Source organism: Entelurus aequoreus, linkage group LG13, assembly GCF_033978785.1.
Source record: "Entelurus aequoreus isolate RoL-2023_Sb linkage group LG13, RoL_Eaeq_v1.1, whole genome shotgun sequence".
NCBI classification, from domain to species: Eukaryota; Metazoa; Chordata; class Actinopteri; order Syngnathiformes; family Syngnathidae; genus Entelurus; species Entelurus aequoreus.
In genome coordinates, this window is record NC_084743.1 from 18106602 (window position 1) to 18125368 (window position 18767).

Genomic DNA, 18767 nt, shown 5'->3' on the forward strand with positions numbered 1-18767 from the left:
TGCCAGGGTTAATGCAGTCAACATATATAAAATAAAAACTAAATAAGACAAGGCTCAGAATTGGTTTCTTAACAAAACCTTTCTACATATAAAGTGCAACATTTCCACATATAAAGTGCAACATTAAACTGCTTCAAGTTGTTGCTCAGATTAAATAAAATGACAAAACTCTTCTTCTACACACAAAAAGTGCAACATTAAACAGTTTCACGTCAACTCGGCCTCAGATTAACTTTTCTTTACCCCCCAGCCTTTAACCCTGGTGACTTTCACTCAATTTTCATGTTTTTTGCCAGAAAAATCAGTTTATCCACATTGTCTGCAGAAAGAGCAGACGTGCTTGCAGTTAAAATGTGGAAAATACCCTTTCGCTGGGCACGAAGGTAGCAGGTATGGCGAGGTAGTGCCTGGCTAACTTGGCAGTAAGAGGATATATGGGCTCATTGTTCTTCCACTATAGAAGTGTGTCCAAATCTAGTTTTTAATGCAATATGGTCTTAAATCTGCTGCTATAAAAACATTTGTTATTGCTTTAGCCCTGCCTGACTCGCCGAGGAGAGGCTGCTTGAATGTGGTGGGAGCTGTGTTTGTTCGTCTTTCTCTTCGTTGAAGCGATGTTATCCATTGTTGTATCGCACCACGAAGCCGAAGTGTCCCCAAACGGGAGATCTTAACGAGGCAGGAGGGTCTTCCAGCTCTGGCTTTTGCATGTTGCAGTAGCCCGGTCGTTGCTAGCATGCCGTGTGTTGTGCCTCGGTGTGCATTGTTTACACAACGTGCGGTGCGCTACTTAATATGTCCGTGTGGAAACTCGTTCGGTACACCTCCGAACCGAACCCCCTGTACCGAAACGGTTCAATACAAATACACGTACCGTTACACCCTTATCTACATAGCATGTAATCCTGGTGCTTTGGTCGTAGATAATTTTTTACAGACTGTTTTCAAGCTGCTTTTCAGGATGCACCGTTTTGTTGGCTGTCTTATGGTGCCTTCCATTTCTACTGGGAATTCGGAATTTCCGAGTTCCTAGTCGAAATTTCAACTGTAACGCCCCTTGAGGTCGGTTTTCCAACTCGGAAAGTCGAAGCATTCTCACCAGTTGGTTTTAAAGATGGCTGCTCTGGATGTAAACAATGATATCCGTTATTAGCACTTCTGATTAGGTTAGATCAGTGTTTTTCAACCTTTTTTTGAGGCAAGGCACATTTTTTTAAATAAAAAAAAACAGAGGCACACCACCAGCAGAAAACGTTAAAAAATTAAACTCCACCAGGGCATTGCGCCTTATTTTGAGTTGATTGTGTCTTCCTGTGTGTAGTGCTTTAGTTCTTGTCTTCCGCTCCTATTTTGGTGGCCCTTCCTGTTTTGTTGGTGTTTTTCTGTAGCAGTTTCATGTCTTCCTTTGAGCACTATTCCCCGCATCTGCTTTGTTTTACCATATTTTTCGGACTATAAGTCGCAGTTTTTTTCATAGTTTGGTGGGACTTATACTCGGGAGCGACTTATGTGTGAAATTATTAACACATTAGCGTAAAATATCAAATAATGTTATTTAGCTCATTCACGTAAGAGACTAGACGTATAAGATTTCATGGGATTTAGCGATTAGGAGTGACAGATTGTTTGGTAAACGTATAGCATGTTCTATATGTTATAGTTATTTGAATGACTCTTACCATAATATGTTACGTTAACATACCAGGCACGTTCTCAGTTGGTTATTTATGCCTCATATAACGTACACTTATTCAGCCTGTTGTTCACTATTCTTTATTTATTTTAAATTGCCTTTCAAATGTCTATTCCTGGTGTTGGGTTTTATCAAATACATTTCCCCAAAAAATGCGACTTATACTCCAGTGCGACTTATATATGTTTTTTTCCTTCTTTATTATGCATTTTCGGCCGGTGCGACTTATACTGCGGAGCGACTTATACTCCGAAAAATACGGTAGCAAGAAAGACTATTTAAGTTGTTGCTATCCTTTTTTTGTGTAGACATTGTTGATTGTCATGTCATGTACGGATGTACTTTGTGGACGCCGTAAGTTTTTGCTGTCGTCCAGCATTTTGTTTCTGTTTACTTTGTAGCCAGTTCAGTTTTACTTTCCTTTTTGCATAGCCATTGCCTTTTCCTTAACCTTTCCCTTTTGTTCATTTTTGGCTTAAGCGTTACATACCTTTTTACCTGCACGCTGGCTCCCGCTGTGGTCTGCATATTGGGATCACAACAAACCATCCTCGTCTCACCCGACACATTTCGACTTTAGTGAGTTGTAGTATTACGTGGTTACCCTGCCGAGCTCTACACAGCACAGTCACTAAGCAACGGCACATTATTTGCAGATTATAATTACTGATTTGCAAAAAATATTTTTTGGACCAATTAGGTGAAGTTGCATCATTTCCCACGGCACACCAGACTGTATCTAACGGCCCACCAGTGGTTAAAAAACACTTCGTTAGAAAAGCTCTTTGTGGTTGCATGGTAATAGCTTACGAAACGTCTTTTTAAAAATAGATTCTTAATCAATAAAATAGTATTTCAACATTTTTTTAATAGATTATTGAAAAGTACGAATTGATTTAGAATTGACATTTCTAAGAATAGCGATTCGAATGTGAATAGTTTTTAGTGCATCCCTAATATTTGGTATAACAACAATGATGTGGTGATAATAGTACTTTACTGGGTAATACACATCCTTTAAATGTGTGTGTTCATAATACACTGTGCTGTGGGCATTGTGGTGTGGTCGGTGGGCATGGCGTTGTAAGCATGTTTTAGCCATGTATTTATATGAGCGTCTTCCCGCAGACCGGAAAGGTTGTAGGGATGTCTGTGTTTAGGATAAGCTGGGAGAGATGGAGGAGTCCACTGGTGAACAAGACTGACGGTTTTTTGGGCACACAAAGAGACACACACAAAAGTACATTCCTGCCAGTTTGTAAGCTCTGCAGGAAGCAATAATGTTAGCGTGCATCCGGCACACCAGAGTCTCCACTCTGGGGAATGTGGCTGTGCTCTCCAGCTCAGCAGAGCAAGGAGGAGACCACAGCCGAGCACAAAATGTTAAGAATAGAATTGATTTGCATGCGGGGGAAAAAAAAGAGTATCTGTAAATTAATCATGTGATGATAATAAAATGCAAACAAATTCTTAATTTAAGAGGAAATACTTTTTAAACTCTTCTTTACGGTGGTACTTCTATGAATAGAGATGTTCCGATCAAGATTTTGTGTTGCCGATACCGATCATTAATGAGCGAGATCGGCTGATACCAGTTACATTTTTCAAAGCAAAAAATATAACAAGAACACCATTGGCTTTAACAGCCCATTTTTTATAATTACCGTATTTTCCGGACTATAAGGCGCACTTAAAATCCTTTTTTCCCCCTCAAAACTCGACAGTGCGCCTTATAACCCGGTGCGCCTAATGTACGGAATAATTCTGGTTTTGCTTACCGACCTCGAAGCAATTTTATTTGGTACATGGTGTAATGATGAGTGTGACCAGTAGATGGCAGTCAAACATAAGAGATACGTGTAGACTGCAATATGATGGCAATATGACTCAAGTAAACAACACCAACATTTTATATGTTCCGTTGAAAATATAGAACATTCCACACGGCGCTCAAAATTTTTTCAAAATGTTTTAGTACGACTTTGGTAAGCTATGAAGCCGCACCGCTTGATGGATTGTACTGTGCTTCAACATACGAGTATTATTATGGTGTGTCTATAAGGTAAGACATATTATCTGGCGTTTTATTTCGCAATATTATGCAATATTATGCAAAACCAACTTTTCTTCTGTAGTCCGTTCTGTAGTCGATAAGCTTCTTCTTTTTCTCTATCTTCTTGTTATGGGACATTCATCCTCCAATGTTGCCATTTCTAACATAAAGTAGTGTAAAGTTCTTACTTATATCTGCCATGAAAGCGCTAAAACATACTGGTGTAGTGAGTTTACATTATCACCCAAGGAACTTTAGCTATTGGAGAGTTCCGGTGGAACGGTTTTTCACGGGACACACTTCTTCCACCCCCGTCCTTGCACGCTACACCGCTACAACAAAGATGACGGGGAGAAGACGCTGCCGAAGGTGAGCCACGTAAATAAGACCGCCCACAAAACGGCGCATCCGGAAGCGACTGTCAGAGAGCGTCTTGAAGATGATCTGTAAAACATCATCTATGCAACATTTTGACCAAAGAACCACCATTACATGTTATGTAGACCACAAGGACGTGTTTTACATTTAGAAAAAATATATAAAGGGTGTACCCCGCCTTCCGCCCAAATGCAGCAGAGATAGGCTCCAGCACCCCCCGCGACCCTTAAAGGGACAAGCGGTAGAAAATGGATGGATGGATGGATGGATATAATAATATGACTCCTTTAATGCGCCCTTTAATCCGGTGCGCCTTATATAAAGTTAAAGTTAAAGTACCAGTGATAGTCACACACACACTAGGTGTGGTGAAATTTGTCCTCTGCATTGACCCATCCCCTTGTTCACCCCCTGGGAGGTGAGGGGAGCAGTGGGCAGCAGTGGTGGCCGCGCCCATCAATCATTTTTGGTGATTAAATCTGCAATTCCAACCCTTGATGCCGAGTGCCAAGCATGGAGGTAATGGGTCCCATTTTTATAGTCTTTGGTATGACTCGGCCGGGGTTTGAACTCACAACCTACACTCTAACCACAAGGGCACTGAGCAGGTGGATATGAAAATAGACCGCAAATAGCTGTTTCAAGATGCACAATAAGGAGGCACTTGAGGAAAAATGGGCTGCATGGTCGAGTGGCCAAAAAGTTAAATTTTGGTCTCATCACTCCAAATTACTTGGTTCCAGAAGTTTTGAGGCTTGTCTCTGTGCTGTTTGGCGTAATGTAAGCGGGATACTTTGTGACATTTGCGCAGAAATGGCGTTCTTCTGGCGACTCGACCATGCAGCCCATTTGTCTTCAAGTGCCTCCTTATTGTGCACCTTGAAACAGCCACACCACAATTTTTCAGAGAGTCCTGTATTTCAGCTGAAGTTATTTGCGGATTTTTCTTTGCATCTCGAACAATTTTCCTGGCAGTTGTGGCTGAAATCTTTGCTGGTCGACCTGAATCCCTCATTTTCCACTTCTTAATCAGCGTTTGGACACTGTTGATTGGCATTCTCAATTCCTTGGATATCTTTTTATACCCCTTTCCTGTTGTAAGCAGTTCAGTTACCTTTTCTCGCAGATACTTTGACAATTCCTTTGCTTTCCCCATGACTCAGAATCCAGAAACATCTGTGCAGCAGTGGATGAAAGATGAAATGGTCTGTCAGAAGCCCCGAAACTCACTGACCTTTTATACACACACATTAATTACAAACAAACAGGTCATTTGGGTACTTTCTTTTGTCATTTTTATTTAAAAAGAGTAAACAGTTGTTTGCCAATAAATAGCTTCACACGACCGTTAAGCATGAGTGGAAGAAAGGTTTTTGTGTTATCATTCATATTCTTTGAAGAATGGCCAAGAAATCATAAATTCTCCCAGGGTATGTAAACTTATGAGCACAACTGTAAGTTAAAGTTGGTATAAACAAGTAACGCTGAGTGGAAAAGTACCAGATTTTACCCACAATGTGCAACCTTAGGTGCATTAAAAAAACCAGTAGGCGTTCTTCTAATATTTTGTGTTTGTTTCAGTCAGCACACCGCTTTGTACAGAACACACTTCAGTATCTACTTCCCCAGTGTGTGATGCATTTTTCTTAAGTGGGACGGCACAAAACTGTTCGGACAGGAAGAGAGCAGTGAGGGCGAAGCAGCCTGTGGGGACAGTCTGTGTGTCAGACCTCATCATTCATGCATCCCGCTGTGAGCCAGTGATAGGAGACTGTCCCCTCTTCCATCTCTTCCATCGCTGCCTTGCTCTCTTCCCACTGCTCTGTGCTCTCGCCACGCTCTCAGTGGCATCATGTGCACGTGTCTGTGTTTGCATGTGCCTTCGCCTTCACAATATAGCTGCGTGTGTGTGTGTGTTCTTGTATTTACACCCTTCTTGAGACATCAACAAGGAAAAGTACCGTCCATATGAGGAGGTGTGAACAAGGTAGGACCAAAATTACGGTCCCAATACGGAAAACCATTGCATCTAATAGAGAATGTCTCATTTGCACCCCTGGTGGTGAAATCTATCAAAATTAGGGTGGTCATAAAAAGGGACTGTCTGTTTTAAAAGTGTGTAACAAATGTGTGTAAAAATTTGAAGTGCTCCCCTTCTGGTCAACATATGTTATAACAAGTGTGTGTAAGAAATTGAAATGCGCTCCCTTTGGCCAAAATTACTAAAAATAAATAAATAAATATGTATATAGAGACATAATGTAATAACTTGAAGTAAATAATGAAGATTAAAAAACAATTACAAGCAAACAAACAAACAAAATTAACTAAAAGCTTATCTTTTTTATATGTGACTAGTATGTATATATTATTAATGTTGTAAATACAAATCTTTATATATCTACAAAGGGTGGTTTTTCGGAGGTGTCAAGAAGGTAACAGATACAAGAATGTGTGTGTGTGTGTGTGTGTGTGTGTGTGTGTGTGTGTGTGTGTGTGTGTGTGTGTGTGTGTGTGTGTGTGTGTGTGTGTGTGTCAAAAAACTGAACATATTCATCCCGCTAAACAAAATGCTTAATTTGCATTTAAATTTGAAAAATGTCAACTGAAAAAAGTAATGTTAAATATTAGAGATGTCCGATAATGGCTTTTTTGCCGATATTCCTATATTGTCCAACTCTTAATTACAGATTCCGATATCAACAGATACCGATATATACAGTCGTGGAATTAACACATTATTATGCCTAATTTTGTTGTGATGCCCCGCTGGGTGCATTAAACAATGTAACAAGGTTTTCCAAAATAAATCAACTCAATTTATGGAGAAAAATGCCAACATGGCACTGCCATATTTATTATTGAAGTCACAAAGTGCATTATTTTTTTTAACATGCCTCAAAACAGCAGTTTGGAATTTGGGACATGCTCTCCCTGAGAGAGCATGAGGAGGTTGAGGTGGGGGTGTAGGGGGTAGCGGGGGGTGTATATTGTAGCGTCCCGGAAGAGTTAGTGCTGCAAGGGTTTCTGGGTATTTGTTCTGTTGTGTTACGGTGCGGATGTTCTCCTGAAATGTGTTTGTCATTCTTGTTTGGTGTGGGTTCACAGTGTGGCGCATATTTGTAACCTTGTTAAAGTTGTTTATATGGCCACCCTCAGTGTGACCTGTATGGCTGTTGACCAAGTATGCTTGCATTCACTTGTGTGTGTGAAAAGCCGTAGATATTATGTGACTGGGCCGGCACGCAAAGGCAGTGCCTTTAAGGTTTATTGGCGCTCTGTACTTCTCCCTACGTCCGTGTACACAGCGGCGTTTTAAAAAGTCATAAATTTTACTTTTTGAAACCGATACCGATAATTTCCGATATTACATTTTAAAGCATTTATCGGCCAATAATATCAGCAGCCCGATATTATTGGACATCGCTATTAAATATTAATTTATCCCTTTAATTTCACATTGTTTTCAGCATGTTAAGTTATGAGTTTTCTCTATAAAATGTTGGAATGTTCCGATCAAGGTTTTCATCCATGAGATGGGCCGACACCGATCACATGTACTAATTGTACGCTTTTCAATCAATTTATGGTGAGTGCTATTTTATTACCGTGTTTTTCAGACCACAGGGCGCACTGCATTATAGGGCGCATTGCCAATGAGCAGGTCTATTTTCAAACAAAAGGCTGATTATAAGGCGCATTAAAGGGGTCATATTAGGATTTTCTTTTTCTACATTTAAAACACTTCCTTGTAGTCTACATAACATGTAATGGTGGTTCTTTGGTCGAAATGTTGCATAGATGATGTTTTACAGACCATTTTCAAGCCGCTTTCTGATCGTCTCTTAAGGAGGCATCGTTTTGTGGGCGGTCTTATTTACATGCCTCTATTTCCACAGCGTCTTCTCCCCGCCATCTAGTTTTTAGCGCTTCCATAGCGAGTCTAGTGACAGATATGTTAGAACTGTATGTTACTTTGTATTAGAAATTGCAACAGCGGAGGATGAATGCCCCACAACAAGAGGAAAGAGAAAAAGAAGGAGCTTATTGACTAAGATAGCGGATGCGCGCACATTTTTGGGATTTATGCAGATCCCAATTACACATCAAAGTTGGTTTTGCATAATATTGCATAATTTATACATATTATGCACACACCATAATACCTGTATGTTGCAGCACAGTACGTTTGACTATGGTAGCGTTAATGCTGTGCGTTCCATCAAGCGGTGCGGCTTCGTAGCTTGCCAAAGTCGTACTAAAACATATTGACAGATTTTTAAGCGCCGTGTGTAATGTTCTACAAAACCCAGAAACCAGTGAAGTTGGCACGTTGTGTAATTCGTAAATAAAAACAGAATACAATGATTTACAACTCCTTTTCTGTCAGGCTTGTCCCTGACAGTTTGGTTAAGTTTTAGTTTTTCCTCTGTGTTTGTTTTATTTCCTGTCAGCACTCTTATTTTGGTTCAGTTTCCTGTTTGTCTCTCTTGAGTGCTGTGTCCCCTCAGCTGTGGCTGATTGGCACCTAGCCACACCTGGTGTCTATCAGCCTGCTGCTATTAGAACCTGCTTTGCACTCCAGTCAGTGCTGGAGTATTGTTGATGTCGCTAAGACTTGTCGATGTCAGTGTAGCTGTATGCGATAGCGGTAAGCTGTATTCTGTAGCTGTTTGTGGCTTGCTGTCTTTTTGTTCCTCGTCTTCTAGTTCCTGATTTCCTGACATCCTGTTTCCTGTCTCCTGGTTCCTGGTTTGTGTTTTCTTTATTTCATGGACATTAAATCTTGTTTTCCTGTACCAAGCCTGCCTTCTCCGCATCTTGGGGATCGTCACCAACACAATGTGACATTTTCAACTTATATTCAATTGAATAGACAGCAAAGACAAGATATTAATGTTTGAACTGAGAAACTTAATTATTTTTTTGCAAATTATCATTAACTTAGAATTTAATGGCAGCAACACATTGCAAAAAAGTTGGCACAGGGGCATGTTCACCACTGTGTTACATGGCCTTTTCCTTTTAACAACACTCAGTAAACGTTTGGGAACTGAGGAGAACAATCTTTGAAGTTTTTCAGGTGGAAATCTTTCCCATTTTTGCTTGATGTACAGCTTAAGTTGTTCAACAGTCCGGGGGTCTCCGTTGTGGTATTTTAGGCTTCATAATGCGCCACACATTTTCAATGGGAGACAGGTCTGGACTACAGGTAGGCCAGTCTAGTACCCGCACTCTTTTACTATGAAGCCACACTTTTGTAACCCTTGGCTTGGCATTGTCTTGCTGAAATAAGCAGGGGCGTCCATGATAACGTTGCTTGGATGGCAACATATGTTGCTCCAAAACCTGTATGTACCTTTCAGCATTAATGGTGCCTTCACAGATGTGTAAGTTACCCATGTCTTGGGCACTGATACACCCCCATACCATCACAGATGCTGGCTTTTGAACTGTGCACATATAACAGTCCGAATGGTTCTTTTCCTCTTTGTTCTGGAGGACACAACATCCACAGTTTCCAAAAACAATTTAAAATGAGGACTCGTCCGACCACAGAACACTTTTCCACTTTGCATCCGTTCATCTTAGATGAGCTCAGGCCCAGCGAAGTCGACAGCGTTTCTGGGTGTTGTTGATAAACGGTTTTCGCCTTGCATAGGAGAGTTTTAACTTGCACTTACAGATGTAGCGACCAACTGTAGTTACTGACAGTGGGTTTCTGAAGTGTTCCTGAGCCCATGTGGCGATATCATTTACACACTGATGTTGCTTGTTGATGCAGAACCGCCTGAGGGATCCAAGGTCACAGGCTTAGCTGCTTATGTGCAGTGATTTCTCCAGATTCTCTGAACATTTTGATGATATTACAGACCTTAGATGGTGAAATCTCTAAATTCCTTGCAATAGCTGGTTGAGAAAGGTTTTTCTTAATCTGTTCGACAATTTGCTCACGCATTTTGTTCACAAAGTGGTGACCCTCGCCCCATCCTTGTTTGTGAATGACTGAGGAAAACACCAAAAAACTCCAAATAAGTCACAGCGTGATGTGACAGGTCGTGACACTTACTTTGAGACAAGAGCTATAGTGATGCATGGTTGCTTATGGTTTGAATTCATATCCAACAATTGCAACAATGACTTTTTACTGTCAATATCAACTACAGAGTTGACATTTTTAATGTTTTCTGCTGGTGGTGTGCCTCCGCATTTTTCAATGAACAAAAATGTGCCTTGGCTCCAAAAAGGTTGAAAAACACTGCAATAGACAATACAATTAAATCTGATATGCCCACAAATGTTTATGATTTCCAGACATTATAAAACCATGTCTCTCCCCTGGTTAGAAATGTTAGCGGAGGTATTTTAATTATGAGAAGGTGAGCTGTTGCACTTGTCTAAGATATATAGATGTGTAGTCTTTCCTCTTAACGCTGTAGGGGGAGGGGGATGCTGCAAGGATGTGCACTGACAAGCAGCTAACACATGCAGAGATCCATTCTGCATGCATAGTACACAGTCTAATATGCTGGCAGAGCCCTTGGGACAAAGGCAGGCAGCTCCTGATGACAGAACCACGCCTCTTAGGGGGATAATACAGTAGAGCTCTGGTCATGATGGATCACCTCGGCAGGAGATAAATAGAAAAGGCAAAAAAATACAATAAAGCTATGTCCACACAAAGACAAATGTTTGTGTGTATATCATGGCTTCTTGTCCACATGCAAACATAGGTTTTAGTCCCTAAAAATGGAGCTTAGGGAAAACTCTGGCCAGAGTGGAGATTTTACGAAACCTCCGGCTTCAGTGTTAATGTATGGATGGGTGGAATGCAGATTTTTGCTTTGTGTCATAAGCAGTGGTATGAAAATTACTTTTAAACAAGTACCGCAGTTTTCGGACTATAAGTCGCTCCGGAGTATAAATCGCACCGGCCGAAAATGCGTAATAAAGAAGGAAAACATTTTTGGGGGAAATTTATTTGATGAAATCCAACACCAAGAATAGACATTTGAAAGGCAACTTAAAATAAATAAAGAATAGTGAACAACAGGCTGAATAAGTGTACGTTATATGAGGCATAAATAACCAACTGAGAACGTGCCTGGTATGTTAACGTAACATATTATGGTAAGAGTCATTCAAATAACTATAACATATAGAACATGCTATACGTTTACCAAACAATCTGTCACTCCTAATCGCTAGATTCGATTAAATCTTATACGTCTAGTCTCTTACGTGAATGAGATAAATAATACTATTTGATATTTTACGCTAATGTGTTAATAATTTCACACATAAGTCGCTCCTGAGTATAAGTCGCACCCCCGGCCAAACGATGAAAAAAACTGCGACTTATAGTCCGAAAAATACGGTAATTAATCATAGTTACTCGTTACTTTACCAAAAAAGTAATGAAAATACTGACATAGTTACTCTTTAATAAATGTAAATAAATACCGTATTTTCCGGATTATAAGGCGCACTGCCGATGAATGTTCTATTTTTAAAATATTTTTTCATATATAAGGCGCACCGGCTTATAGGGTGCATTAAAGGAGTCTTTTTTTTTTTTTTTTATAAATGTAAAACACTTCCTTGTGGTCTACATAACATGTAATGTTGGTTCTTTGGTCAAAATGTTGCATAGATGATGTTTTACAGATCATCTTCAAGTCGCTTTCTGACAGTCGCTTACGGATGCGCCGTTTGGTGGGCGGTCTTATTTACGTGGCTCACCTTCGACAGCGTCTTCTCCCCGTCATCTTTGTTGTAGCGGTGTAGCGTGCAAGGACGGGAGTGGAAGAAGTGTCAAAAGATGGAGCTAACTGTTTTAATGACATTCAGACTTTACTTCAATCAATAACGGAGCAACAACACTGGAAATGTGTCCCGTGAAAAAACGTCCGACCGGAACTCTCTAGTAACTAAATTTCCTTGGGTGATTAATGTAAACTCACTACACCGGTATGTTTTAGCGCTTTCATGGCGAGTTTACTGACAGATAAAAGTAAGAACTTTACACTACTTTATATTAGAAATGGCAACTGCGTAGGATAAATGTCACATAACAAGAAGATAGAGGACAAGAAGAAGCTTGTCGACTACGGACTACAAAAGTGGACACGCACACATTTTCAGGATTTATGCAGATCGCAAATACAGAACAGCATGTACCAGAAGGTAAGAAAAGTTGTTTTTGCATAATATTGCGAAACAAAACGCCAGATAATGTCTTACCTTATACACACACCATAATAATACTCGTATATTGAAGCACAGTACAATCCATCAAGCGGTGCAGCTACATAGCTTACCAAAGTCGTACTAAAACATTTTGATAGATTTTTGAGCGCCGTGTGTAATGTTCTATATTTTCGATGGAACATATAAAATGTTGGTGTTTACTTGAGTCATATTGCCATCATATTGCAGTCTACACGTACCTCTTATGTTTGACTGCCATCTACTGGTCACACTTATCATTACACCATGCACCAAATAAAATTGCTTCCAGGTCGGTAAGCAAAACCGGCATTATTCCTTACATAAGGCGCACCGGGTTATAAGGCGCACTGTCGAGCTTTGAGAAAAACAAAAGGATTTTAAGTGTGCCTAATAGTCCGGAGAATACGGTACTAGAGAAAGTAATTAATGCGTTACGTAAAGAAAACTTCGATTATCTGGCATAAGCAGTTAAAACGCTTCATGAGAGCTGAGTGTGTGCGCCTTTAAAAGGCGGTGCCTGTTGCCAAGTGACGTCAGCGAGAGCGCGCTCGGACCAGCATTTTACTGTGAGATGGCTTAGCAGCGGCACTTTGCCAGCAAGTTTTGCCACAACACCGGCAGTGACTGCAGCTCTGTTGCATCTTTTCACTGGATTGTGTTAGCGCTAGTTAATAAAGAGGTTGAATGTGCTTCTTGTTTCATGTTCACAAATGGGACATTGTAGGATTGCAAGCTTTTCACTTCAATCATTGATTCGCCTAGTCACGGCCAACTTATTACTTTTTAAAGAATGAACCGCACATTGCGTTACTACTTACAACTAAAATAATCTGAGTGTTCTAAACACTGGTTATCTAGCCATAAAACACTGAGGCAACCTTAAGCGCTTTGCAGGTTGCTTTTTTTTAATATACTAGTACATATTGGATATCGGTATTCCATACTTGCCAACCCTCCCGTTTTTACCGGGAGACTCCCGGTATTCAGCGCCTCTCCCGATAACCTCCCGGCTGAAATTTTCTCCCGACAAACTCCCGGTATTCAGCCGGAGCTGGAGGCTACGCCCCCTCCAGCTCAATGCGGACCTGAGTGGGGACAGCCTGTTCTCACGTCCGCTTTCCCACAATATAAACAGCTTGCCTGCCCAATGACGTCATAACTGTAGAATGATCGAGGGCGAGTTCTTGGTTTCTTATGTGGGTTTATTGTTAGGCAGTTTCATTAACGTCCTCCCAGCGCGGTAACAACACACAACAGCAGTCACGTTTAGTCTACCGTAAAGCAGTTCGTCTGCCGTAAACAGCAATGTTGTGACACTCTTAAACAGGACAATACAGCCATCTACTGGATAGCCTCCAGAACACTGAAATTCAAGTATTTTTTTTATTTATATGTATAATAAAAAAATAAAAAATAAATAAAATAAAAATTAAAAAAAAAATATATATATATATACAGTGGGGCAAAAAAGTATTTAGTCAGCCACCCATTGATTGTCAATGGGTGGCTGACTAAATACTTTTTTGCCCCACTGTATATATATATGAAACACTTGAGTTGGTGAATTCTATCTTAAATATATTCCCCTCTTAACCACGCCCCCAACCACGCCCCGCTCCACCCCCGACCACGCCCCCACCCCCACCTCCCGGTATCGGAGGTCTCAAGGTTGGCAAGTATGCGGTATTCGAACTAAAAATACTGGGGTATCAGTTTTGTTCCGTATCGCCCAGCTCTACCATGGTATTTAATTTTTCTTTTGACATACAGTACAGGCCAAAAGTTTGGACACCTTCTCATTCAATGCGTTGTCTTTATTTTCATGACTATTTACATTGTAGATTGTCACTGAAGGCATCAAAACTCTGAATGAACACTCTTGGCATTCTCTCGATGAGCTTCAAGCACACCTGTGAAGTGAAAACCATTTCAGGTGACTACCTCTTGAAGCTCATCGAGAGAATGCCAAGAGTGTGCAAAACAGTAATCAGAGCAAAGGGTGGCTATTTTGAAGAAACTACAATATAAAACATGTTTTCAGTTATTTCTAGAGATGTCCGATAATGGCTTTTTTGCCGATATCCGATATTGTCCAACTTTTAATTATATCAACCGATACCGATATATACAGTTGTGGAATTAACACATTATTATGCCTAATTTTGTTGTGATGCCCCGCTGGATGCATTAAACAATGTAACTTTACCATGAATTGATTAACGTGGACCCCGACTTAAACAAGTTGAAAAACGTGTTCGGGTGTTACCATTTAGTGGTCAATTGTACGGAATATGTACTGTACTGTGCAATCTACTAATACAAGTTTCAATCAATCAATCAAAAACAAGGTTTTCCAAAGTAAGAGAACAACTTCAACTCAAGTTATGGAAAAAAATGCCAACATGGCACTGCCATATTTATTATTGAAGTCACAAAGTGCATTATTTTTAATTTTTTTAAAACATGCCTCAAGACAACAGCTACAAAAACAATGAAGACACACAGCTTCAGTTCAGAGTATACTAGAGCATACTTGCCAACCTTGAGACCTCCAAATTCGGGAGATGGGGATGAGGTGGGGGGGGGGTTTGGTGGTAGCGGGGGTTGTATATTGTAGCGTCCCGGAAGAGTTAGTGCTGCAAGGGGTTCTGGGTATTTGTTCTGTTGTGTTTATGTTGTGTTACGGTGCGGATGTTCTCCCGAAATGTGTTTGTCATTCTTGTTTGGTGTGGGTTCACAGTGTGGCACATAATTGTAACAATGTTAAAGTTGTTTATACGGGCACCCTCAGTGTGACCTGTATGTCTGTTGCTCAAGTATGCTTTGCATTCAGTTATGTGTGTGTTAAAGCCGCATGTATTACGTGATTGGGCCGGCACGTTGTTTGTATGGAGAAAAAGCGGACGTGACGACAGGTTGTAGAGGACGCTAAAGGCACCGCCTTTAAGGCACGCCCCCAATAATGTCGTCTGGGTGGAAATCGGGAGAATGGTTGCCCCGGGAGATTTTCGGGAGGGGCACTGAAATTTGGGAGTCTCCCGGGAAAATCGGGAGGTTGAAACCGATACCGATAATTTAAAGCATTTATCGGCCGATAATATCTCTAGTTATTTCACCTTTTTATGTTAAGTACATAACTCCACATGTGTTCATTCATAGTTTTGATGCCTTCAGTGACAATCTACAACGTAAATAGTACTGAAAATAAAGAAAACCCTTGAATGAGAAGGTATGTCCAAACTTTTGGTATAGTACCGTGATACTAATAAATCATATTAAGTACTATTTCGCCTCTACATGTACCGGTACCAAAATATTGGTATCGGGACAACACTAGTATAGCACAATAATAACATAATGTGGCCTTAATACCATCATAATATTGTACCGTGAGATTTCCGATACCGTTGCAGTACATCCTCACACAATTCTCATACTTCCTGTTTAAAAATGTCGATGGAAAACAGAATATTTTGCTGTAGTGCTCATCGCTTGTCTTGGACTGCTATGTCACATTTGGGGACCATCAAATAGGAGGAATAAAAACATTTCAAATCTGCTCGGGTAGTTAACTTCTATTTAAAAAAAAAAAGTTTTATTCCCATGCCGCCTGTAGTAAAGTGCTCTAGTACGTGGTAGCTGTATTTTTTCGACATTCCTCCGGAGGAATCTGCTTCTATGGTACTCATTGACATTCTTTAGACATGAAGCACTTTCTCTGCAAGTCTTCACTTGTACAAACTTGCCTAGTTGTGTGGCAGTGTGGGGAAAAGGTAGATCAAAACCACCCTGTATATATAATATACTGTCAGTGTGACATACAGTGGAATTTACTGTGAATAAACTTGGTTGACAAATTATTTTTACTGCTTTTTCCATCATGTTTCACTCATCACTCATATCTCCTTCCTGTTGTGTTCCTTGGACTGTGCAGACCCTGGTAGGAGCGTGATGAGCGCGCGCTTCCGCTTGCCTGCTGGCAGATCCTACAATGTCCGGGCGACGGAGCTGGAGCGAGACAGGCACCACACACAGGTTGTGTGCAACATACTGCTACTGGACAACACTGTCCAGGCTTTTAAAGTCTGCGTAAGTATTTTGACTTTCATTCACAATTGGTGGGAATTCAACTTTTCCGTTTAGGCCAGGGGTGCCCACACTTTTTCTGCAGGCGAGCTACTTTTCAATTTACCAAGTCGAGGGGATCTACCTCATTCATATATATAATTTACATTTATTTATTTATGAAAGAGACGTTTTTGTTAACAAGTTAAAGGTGTTTAATGATAATACACGCATGTTTAACACATACAAATTCCTTTCTTTCATGAAGACTAGGGATGTCTGATAATATCGATATTATCAGCCGATAAATGCGTTAAAATGTAATATCGGAAATTATCGGTATCGTTTTTTTTTTATTATCGGTATCGTTTTTTTGGGGGTTTTTTAAAAAATTAAATCAACATAAAAAACACAAGATACACTTACAATTAATGCACCAACCCAAAAAACCTCCCTCCTCATTCACACAAAAGGGTTGTTTCTTTCTGTTATTAATATTCTGGTTCCTACATTATATATCAATATATATCAATACAGTCTGCAAGGGATACAGTCCGTAAGCACACATGATTGTGCGTGCTGCTGGTCCACTAATAGTACTAACCTTTAACAGTTAATGTTACTCATTTTCATTAATTACTAGTTTCTATGTAACTGTTTTTATATTGTTTTACTTTCTTTTTTATTCAAGAAAATGTTTTTAATTTATTTATCTTATTTTATTTTATAATTTTTTTTTAAAAGTACCTTATCTTCACCATACCTGGTTGTCCAAATTAGACATAATAATGTGTTAATTCCACGACTGTATATATCGGTTGATATCAGTATCGGTTGATATCGGTATCGGTAATTAAAGAGTTGGACAGTATCGGAATATCGGATATCGGCAAAAAGCCATTATCGGACATCCCTAATGAAGACAAGAATATAAGTTTGTGTTAGGGATGTCCGATAATGTTTTTTTGCCGATGTCCGATATTCCGATATTGTCCAACTCTTAATTACCGTTACCGATATCAACCAATACCGATATCAACCGATACCGATATATACAGTCGTGGAATTAACACATTATTATGCCTAATTTGGACAACCAGGTATGGTGAAGATAAGGTCCTTTTAAAAAAAATAAAATAAATAAGATAAATAAATGAAAAACATTTTCTTGAATAAAAAAGAAAGTAAAACAATATAAAAACAGTTACATAGAAACTAGTAATGAATGAAAATGAGTAAAATTTACTGTTAAAGGTTAGTACTATTAGTGGACCAGCAGCACGCACAATCATGTGTGCTTACGGACTGTATCTCTTGCAGACTGTATTGATATATATTGATATATAATGTAGGAACCAGAATATTAATAACAGAAAGAAACAACCCTTTTGTGTGAATGAGTGTAAATGGGGGAGGGAGGTCTTTTGGGTTGGTGCACTAATTGTAAGTGTATCTTGTGTTTTTTATGTTGATTTAATAATAATAAAAAATAAAAAAATAAAAAAGATACCGATAATAAAAAAACACGATACCGATAATTTCCGATATTAAATTTTAAAGCATTTATCGACATCTCTAGTTTGTGTATTACCTGATTCTGATGACTTGCATTGATTGGAATCAGACAGTAGTGCTGATAACGTCCACATTAGTGTAGTCCCGATACTAGAGATTGCCGATATCCGATTTCCGATGTTGTCCAACTCTTAATTACCGATTCCGATATCAACCGATACCGATATATACAGTCGTGGAATTAACACATTATTATGCCTAATTTTGTTGTGATGCCCCGCTGGATGCATTAAACAATGTAACAAGGTTTTCCAAAATAAATCAACTCAAGCTATGGTAGCGGGGGGTGTATATTGTAGTGTCCCGGAAGAGTTAGTGCTGCAAGGGGTTCTGGGTATTTGTTCTGTTGTGTTTATGTTGTGTTACGGTGCGGATGTTCTCCCGAAATGTGTTTGTCATTCTTGTTTGGTGTGGGTTCACAGTGTGGCGCATATTTGTAACAGTGCTAAAGTTGTTTATACGGCTACCCTCAGTGTGACCTGTATGGCTGTTGACCAAGTATGCCTTGCATTCACTTGTGTGTGTGATTATGTGATTGGGCCGGCACACAAAGGCAGTGCCTTTAAGGCACGCCCCCAATATTGTTGTCTGGGTGGAAATCGAGAGAAATTCGGGAGAATGGTTGCCCCGGGAGATTTTCGGGAAGGGCACTGATATTCGTGAGTCTCCCGGGAAAATCAGGAGGGTTGGCAAGTATGACTGGGAGACGCAACTGCTCTGTACTTCTCCCTATGTCCGTGTACCACTCCGTACAGCGGCGTTTTAAAAAGT

General features: G+C 40.0%; 2 protein-coding genes across 3 annotated transcripts in view; one reads left to right on the top strand and one right to left on the bottom strand.

The window, feature by feature from the left end:
- Nucleotides 1–18767, bottom strand: part of LOC133663222 (frizzled-7-like) — a 791936-nt gene that overhangs the window by 269715 nt on the left and 503454 nt on the right. The window lies entirely within an intron of this gene.
- Nucleotides 1–18767, top strand: part of ptpn4a (protein tyrosine phosphatase non-receptor type 4a) — a 134434-nt gene that overhangs the window by 36727 nt on the left and 78940 nt on the right. The window contains exons 1-2 of one of the 2 annotated variants that reach the window (XM_062067521.1): nucleotides 8729–8775; nucleotides 16291–16445. In XM_062067521.1, the coding sequence (XP_061923505.1) occupies nucleotides 8730–8775; nucleotides 16291–16445 (201 nt within the window). In that variant the 5' untranslated portion in view covers nucleotide 8729. Of the gene's footprint in view, nucleotides 1–8728; nucleotides 8776–16290; nucleotides 16446–18767 lie in introns of those variants that run through there. The other variant, XM_062067522.1, reaches the window with a different exon arrangement.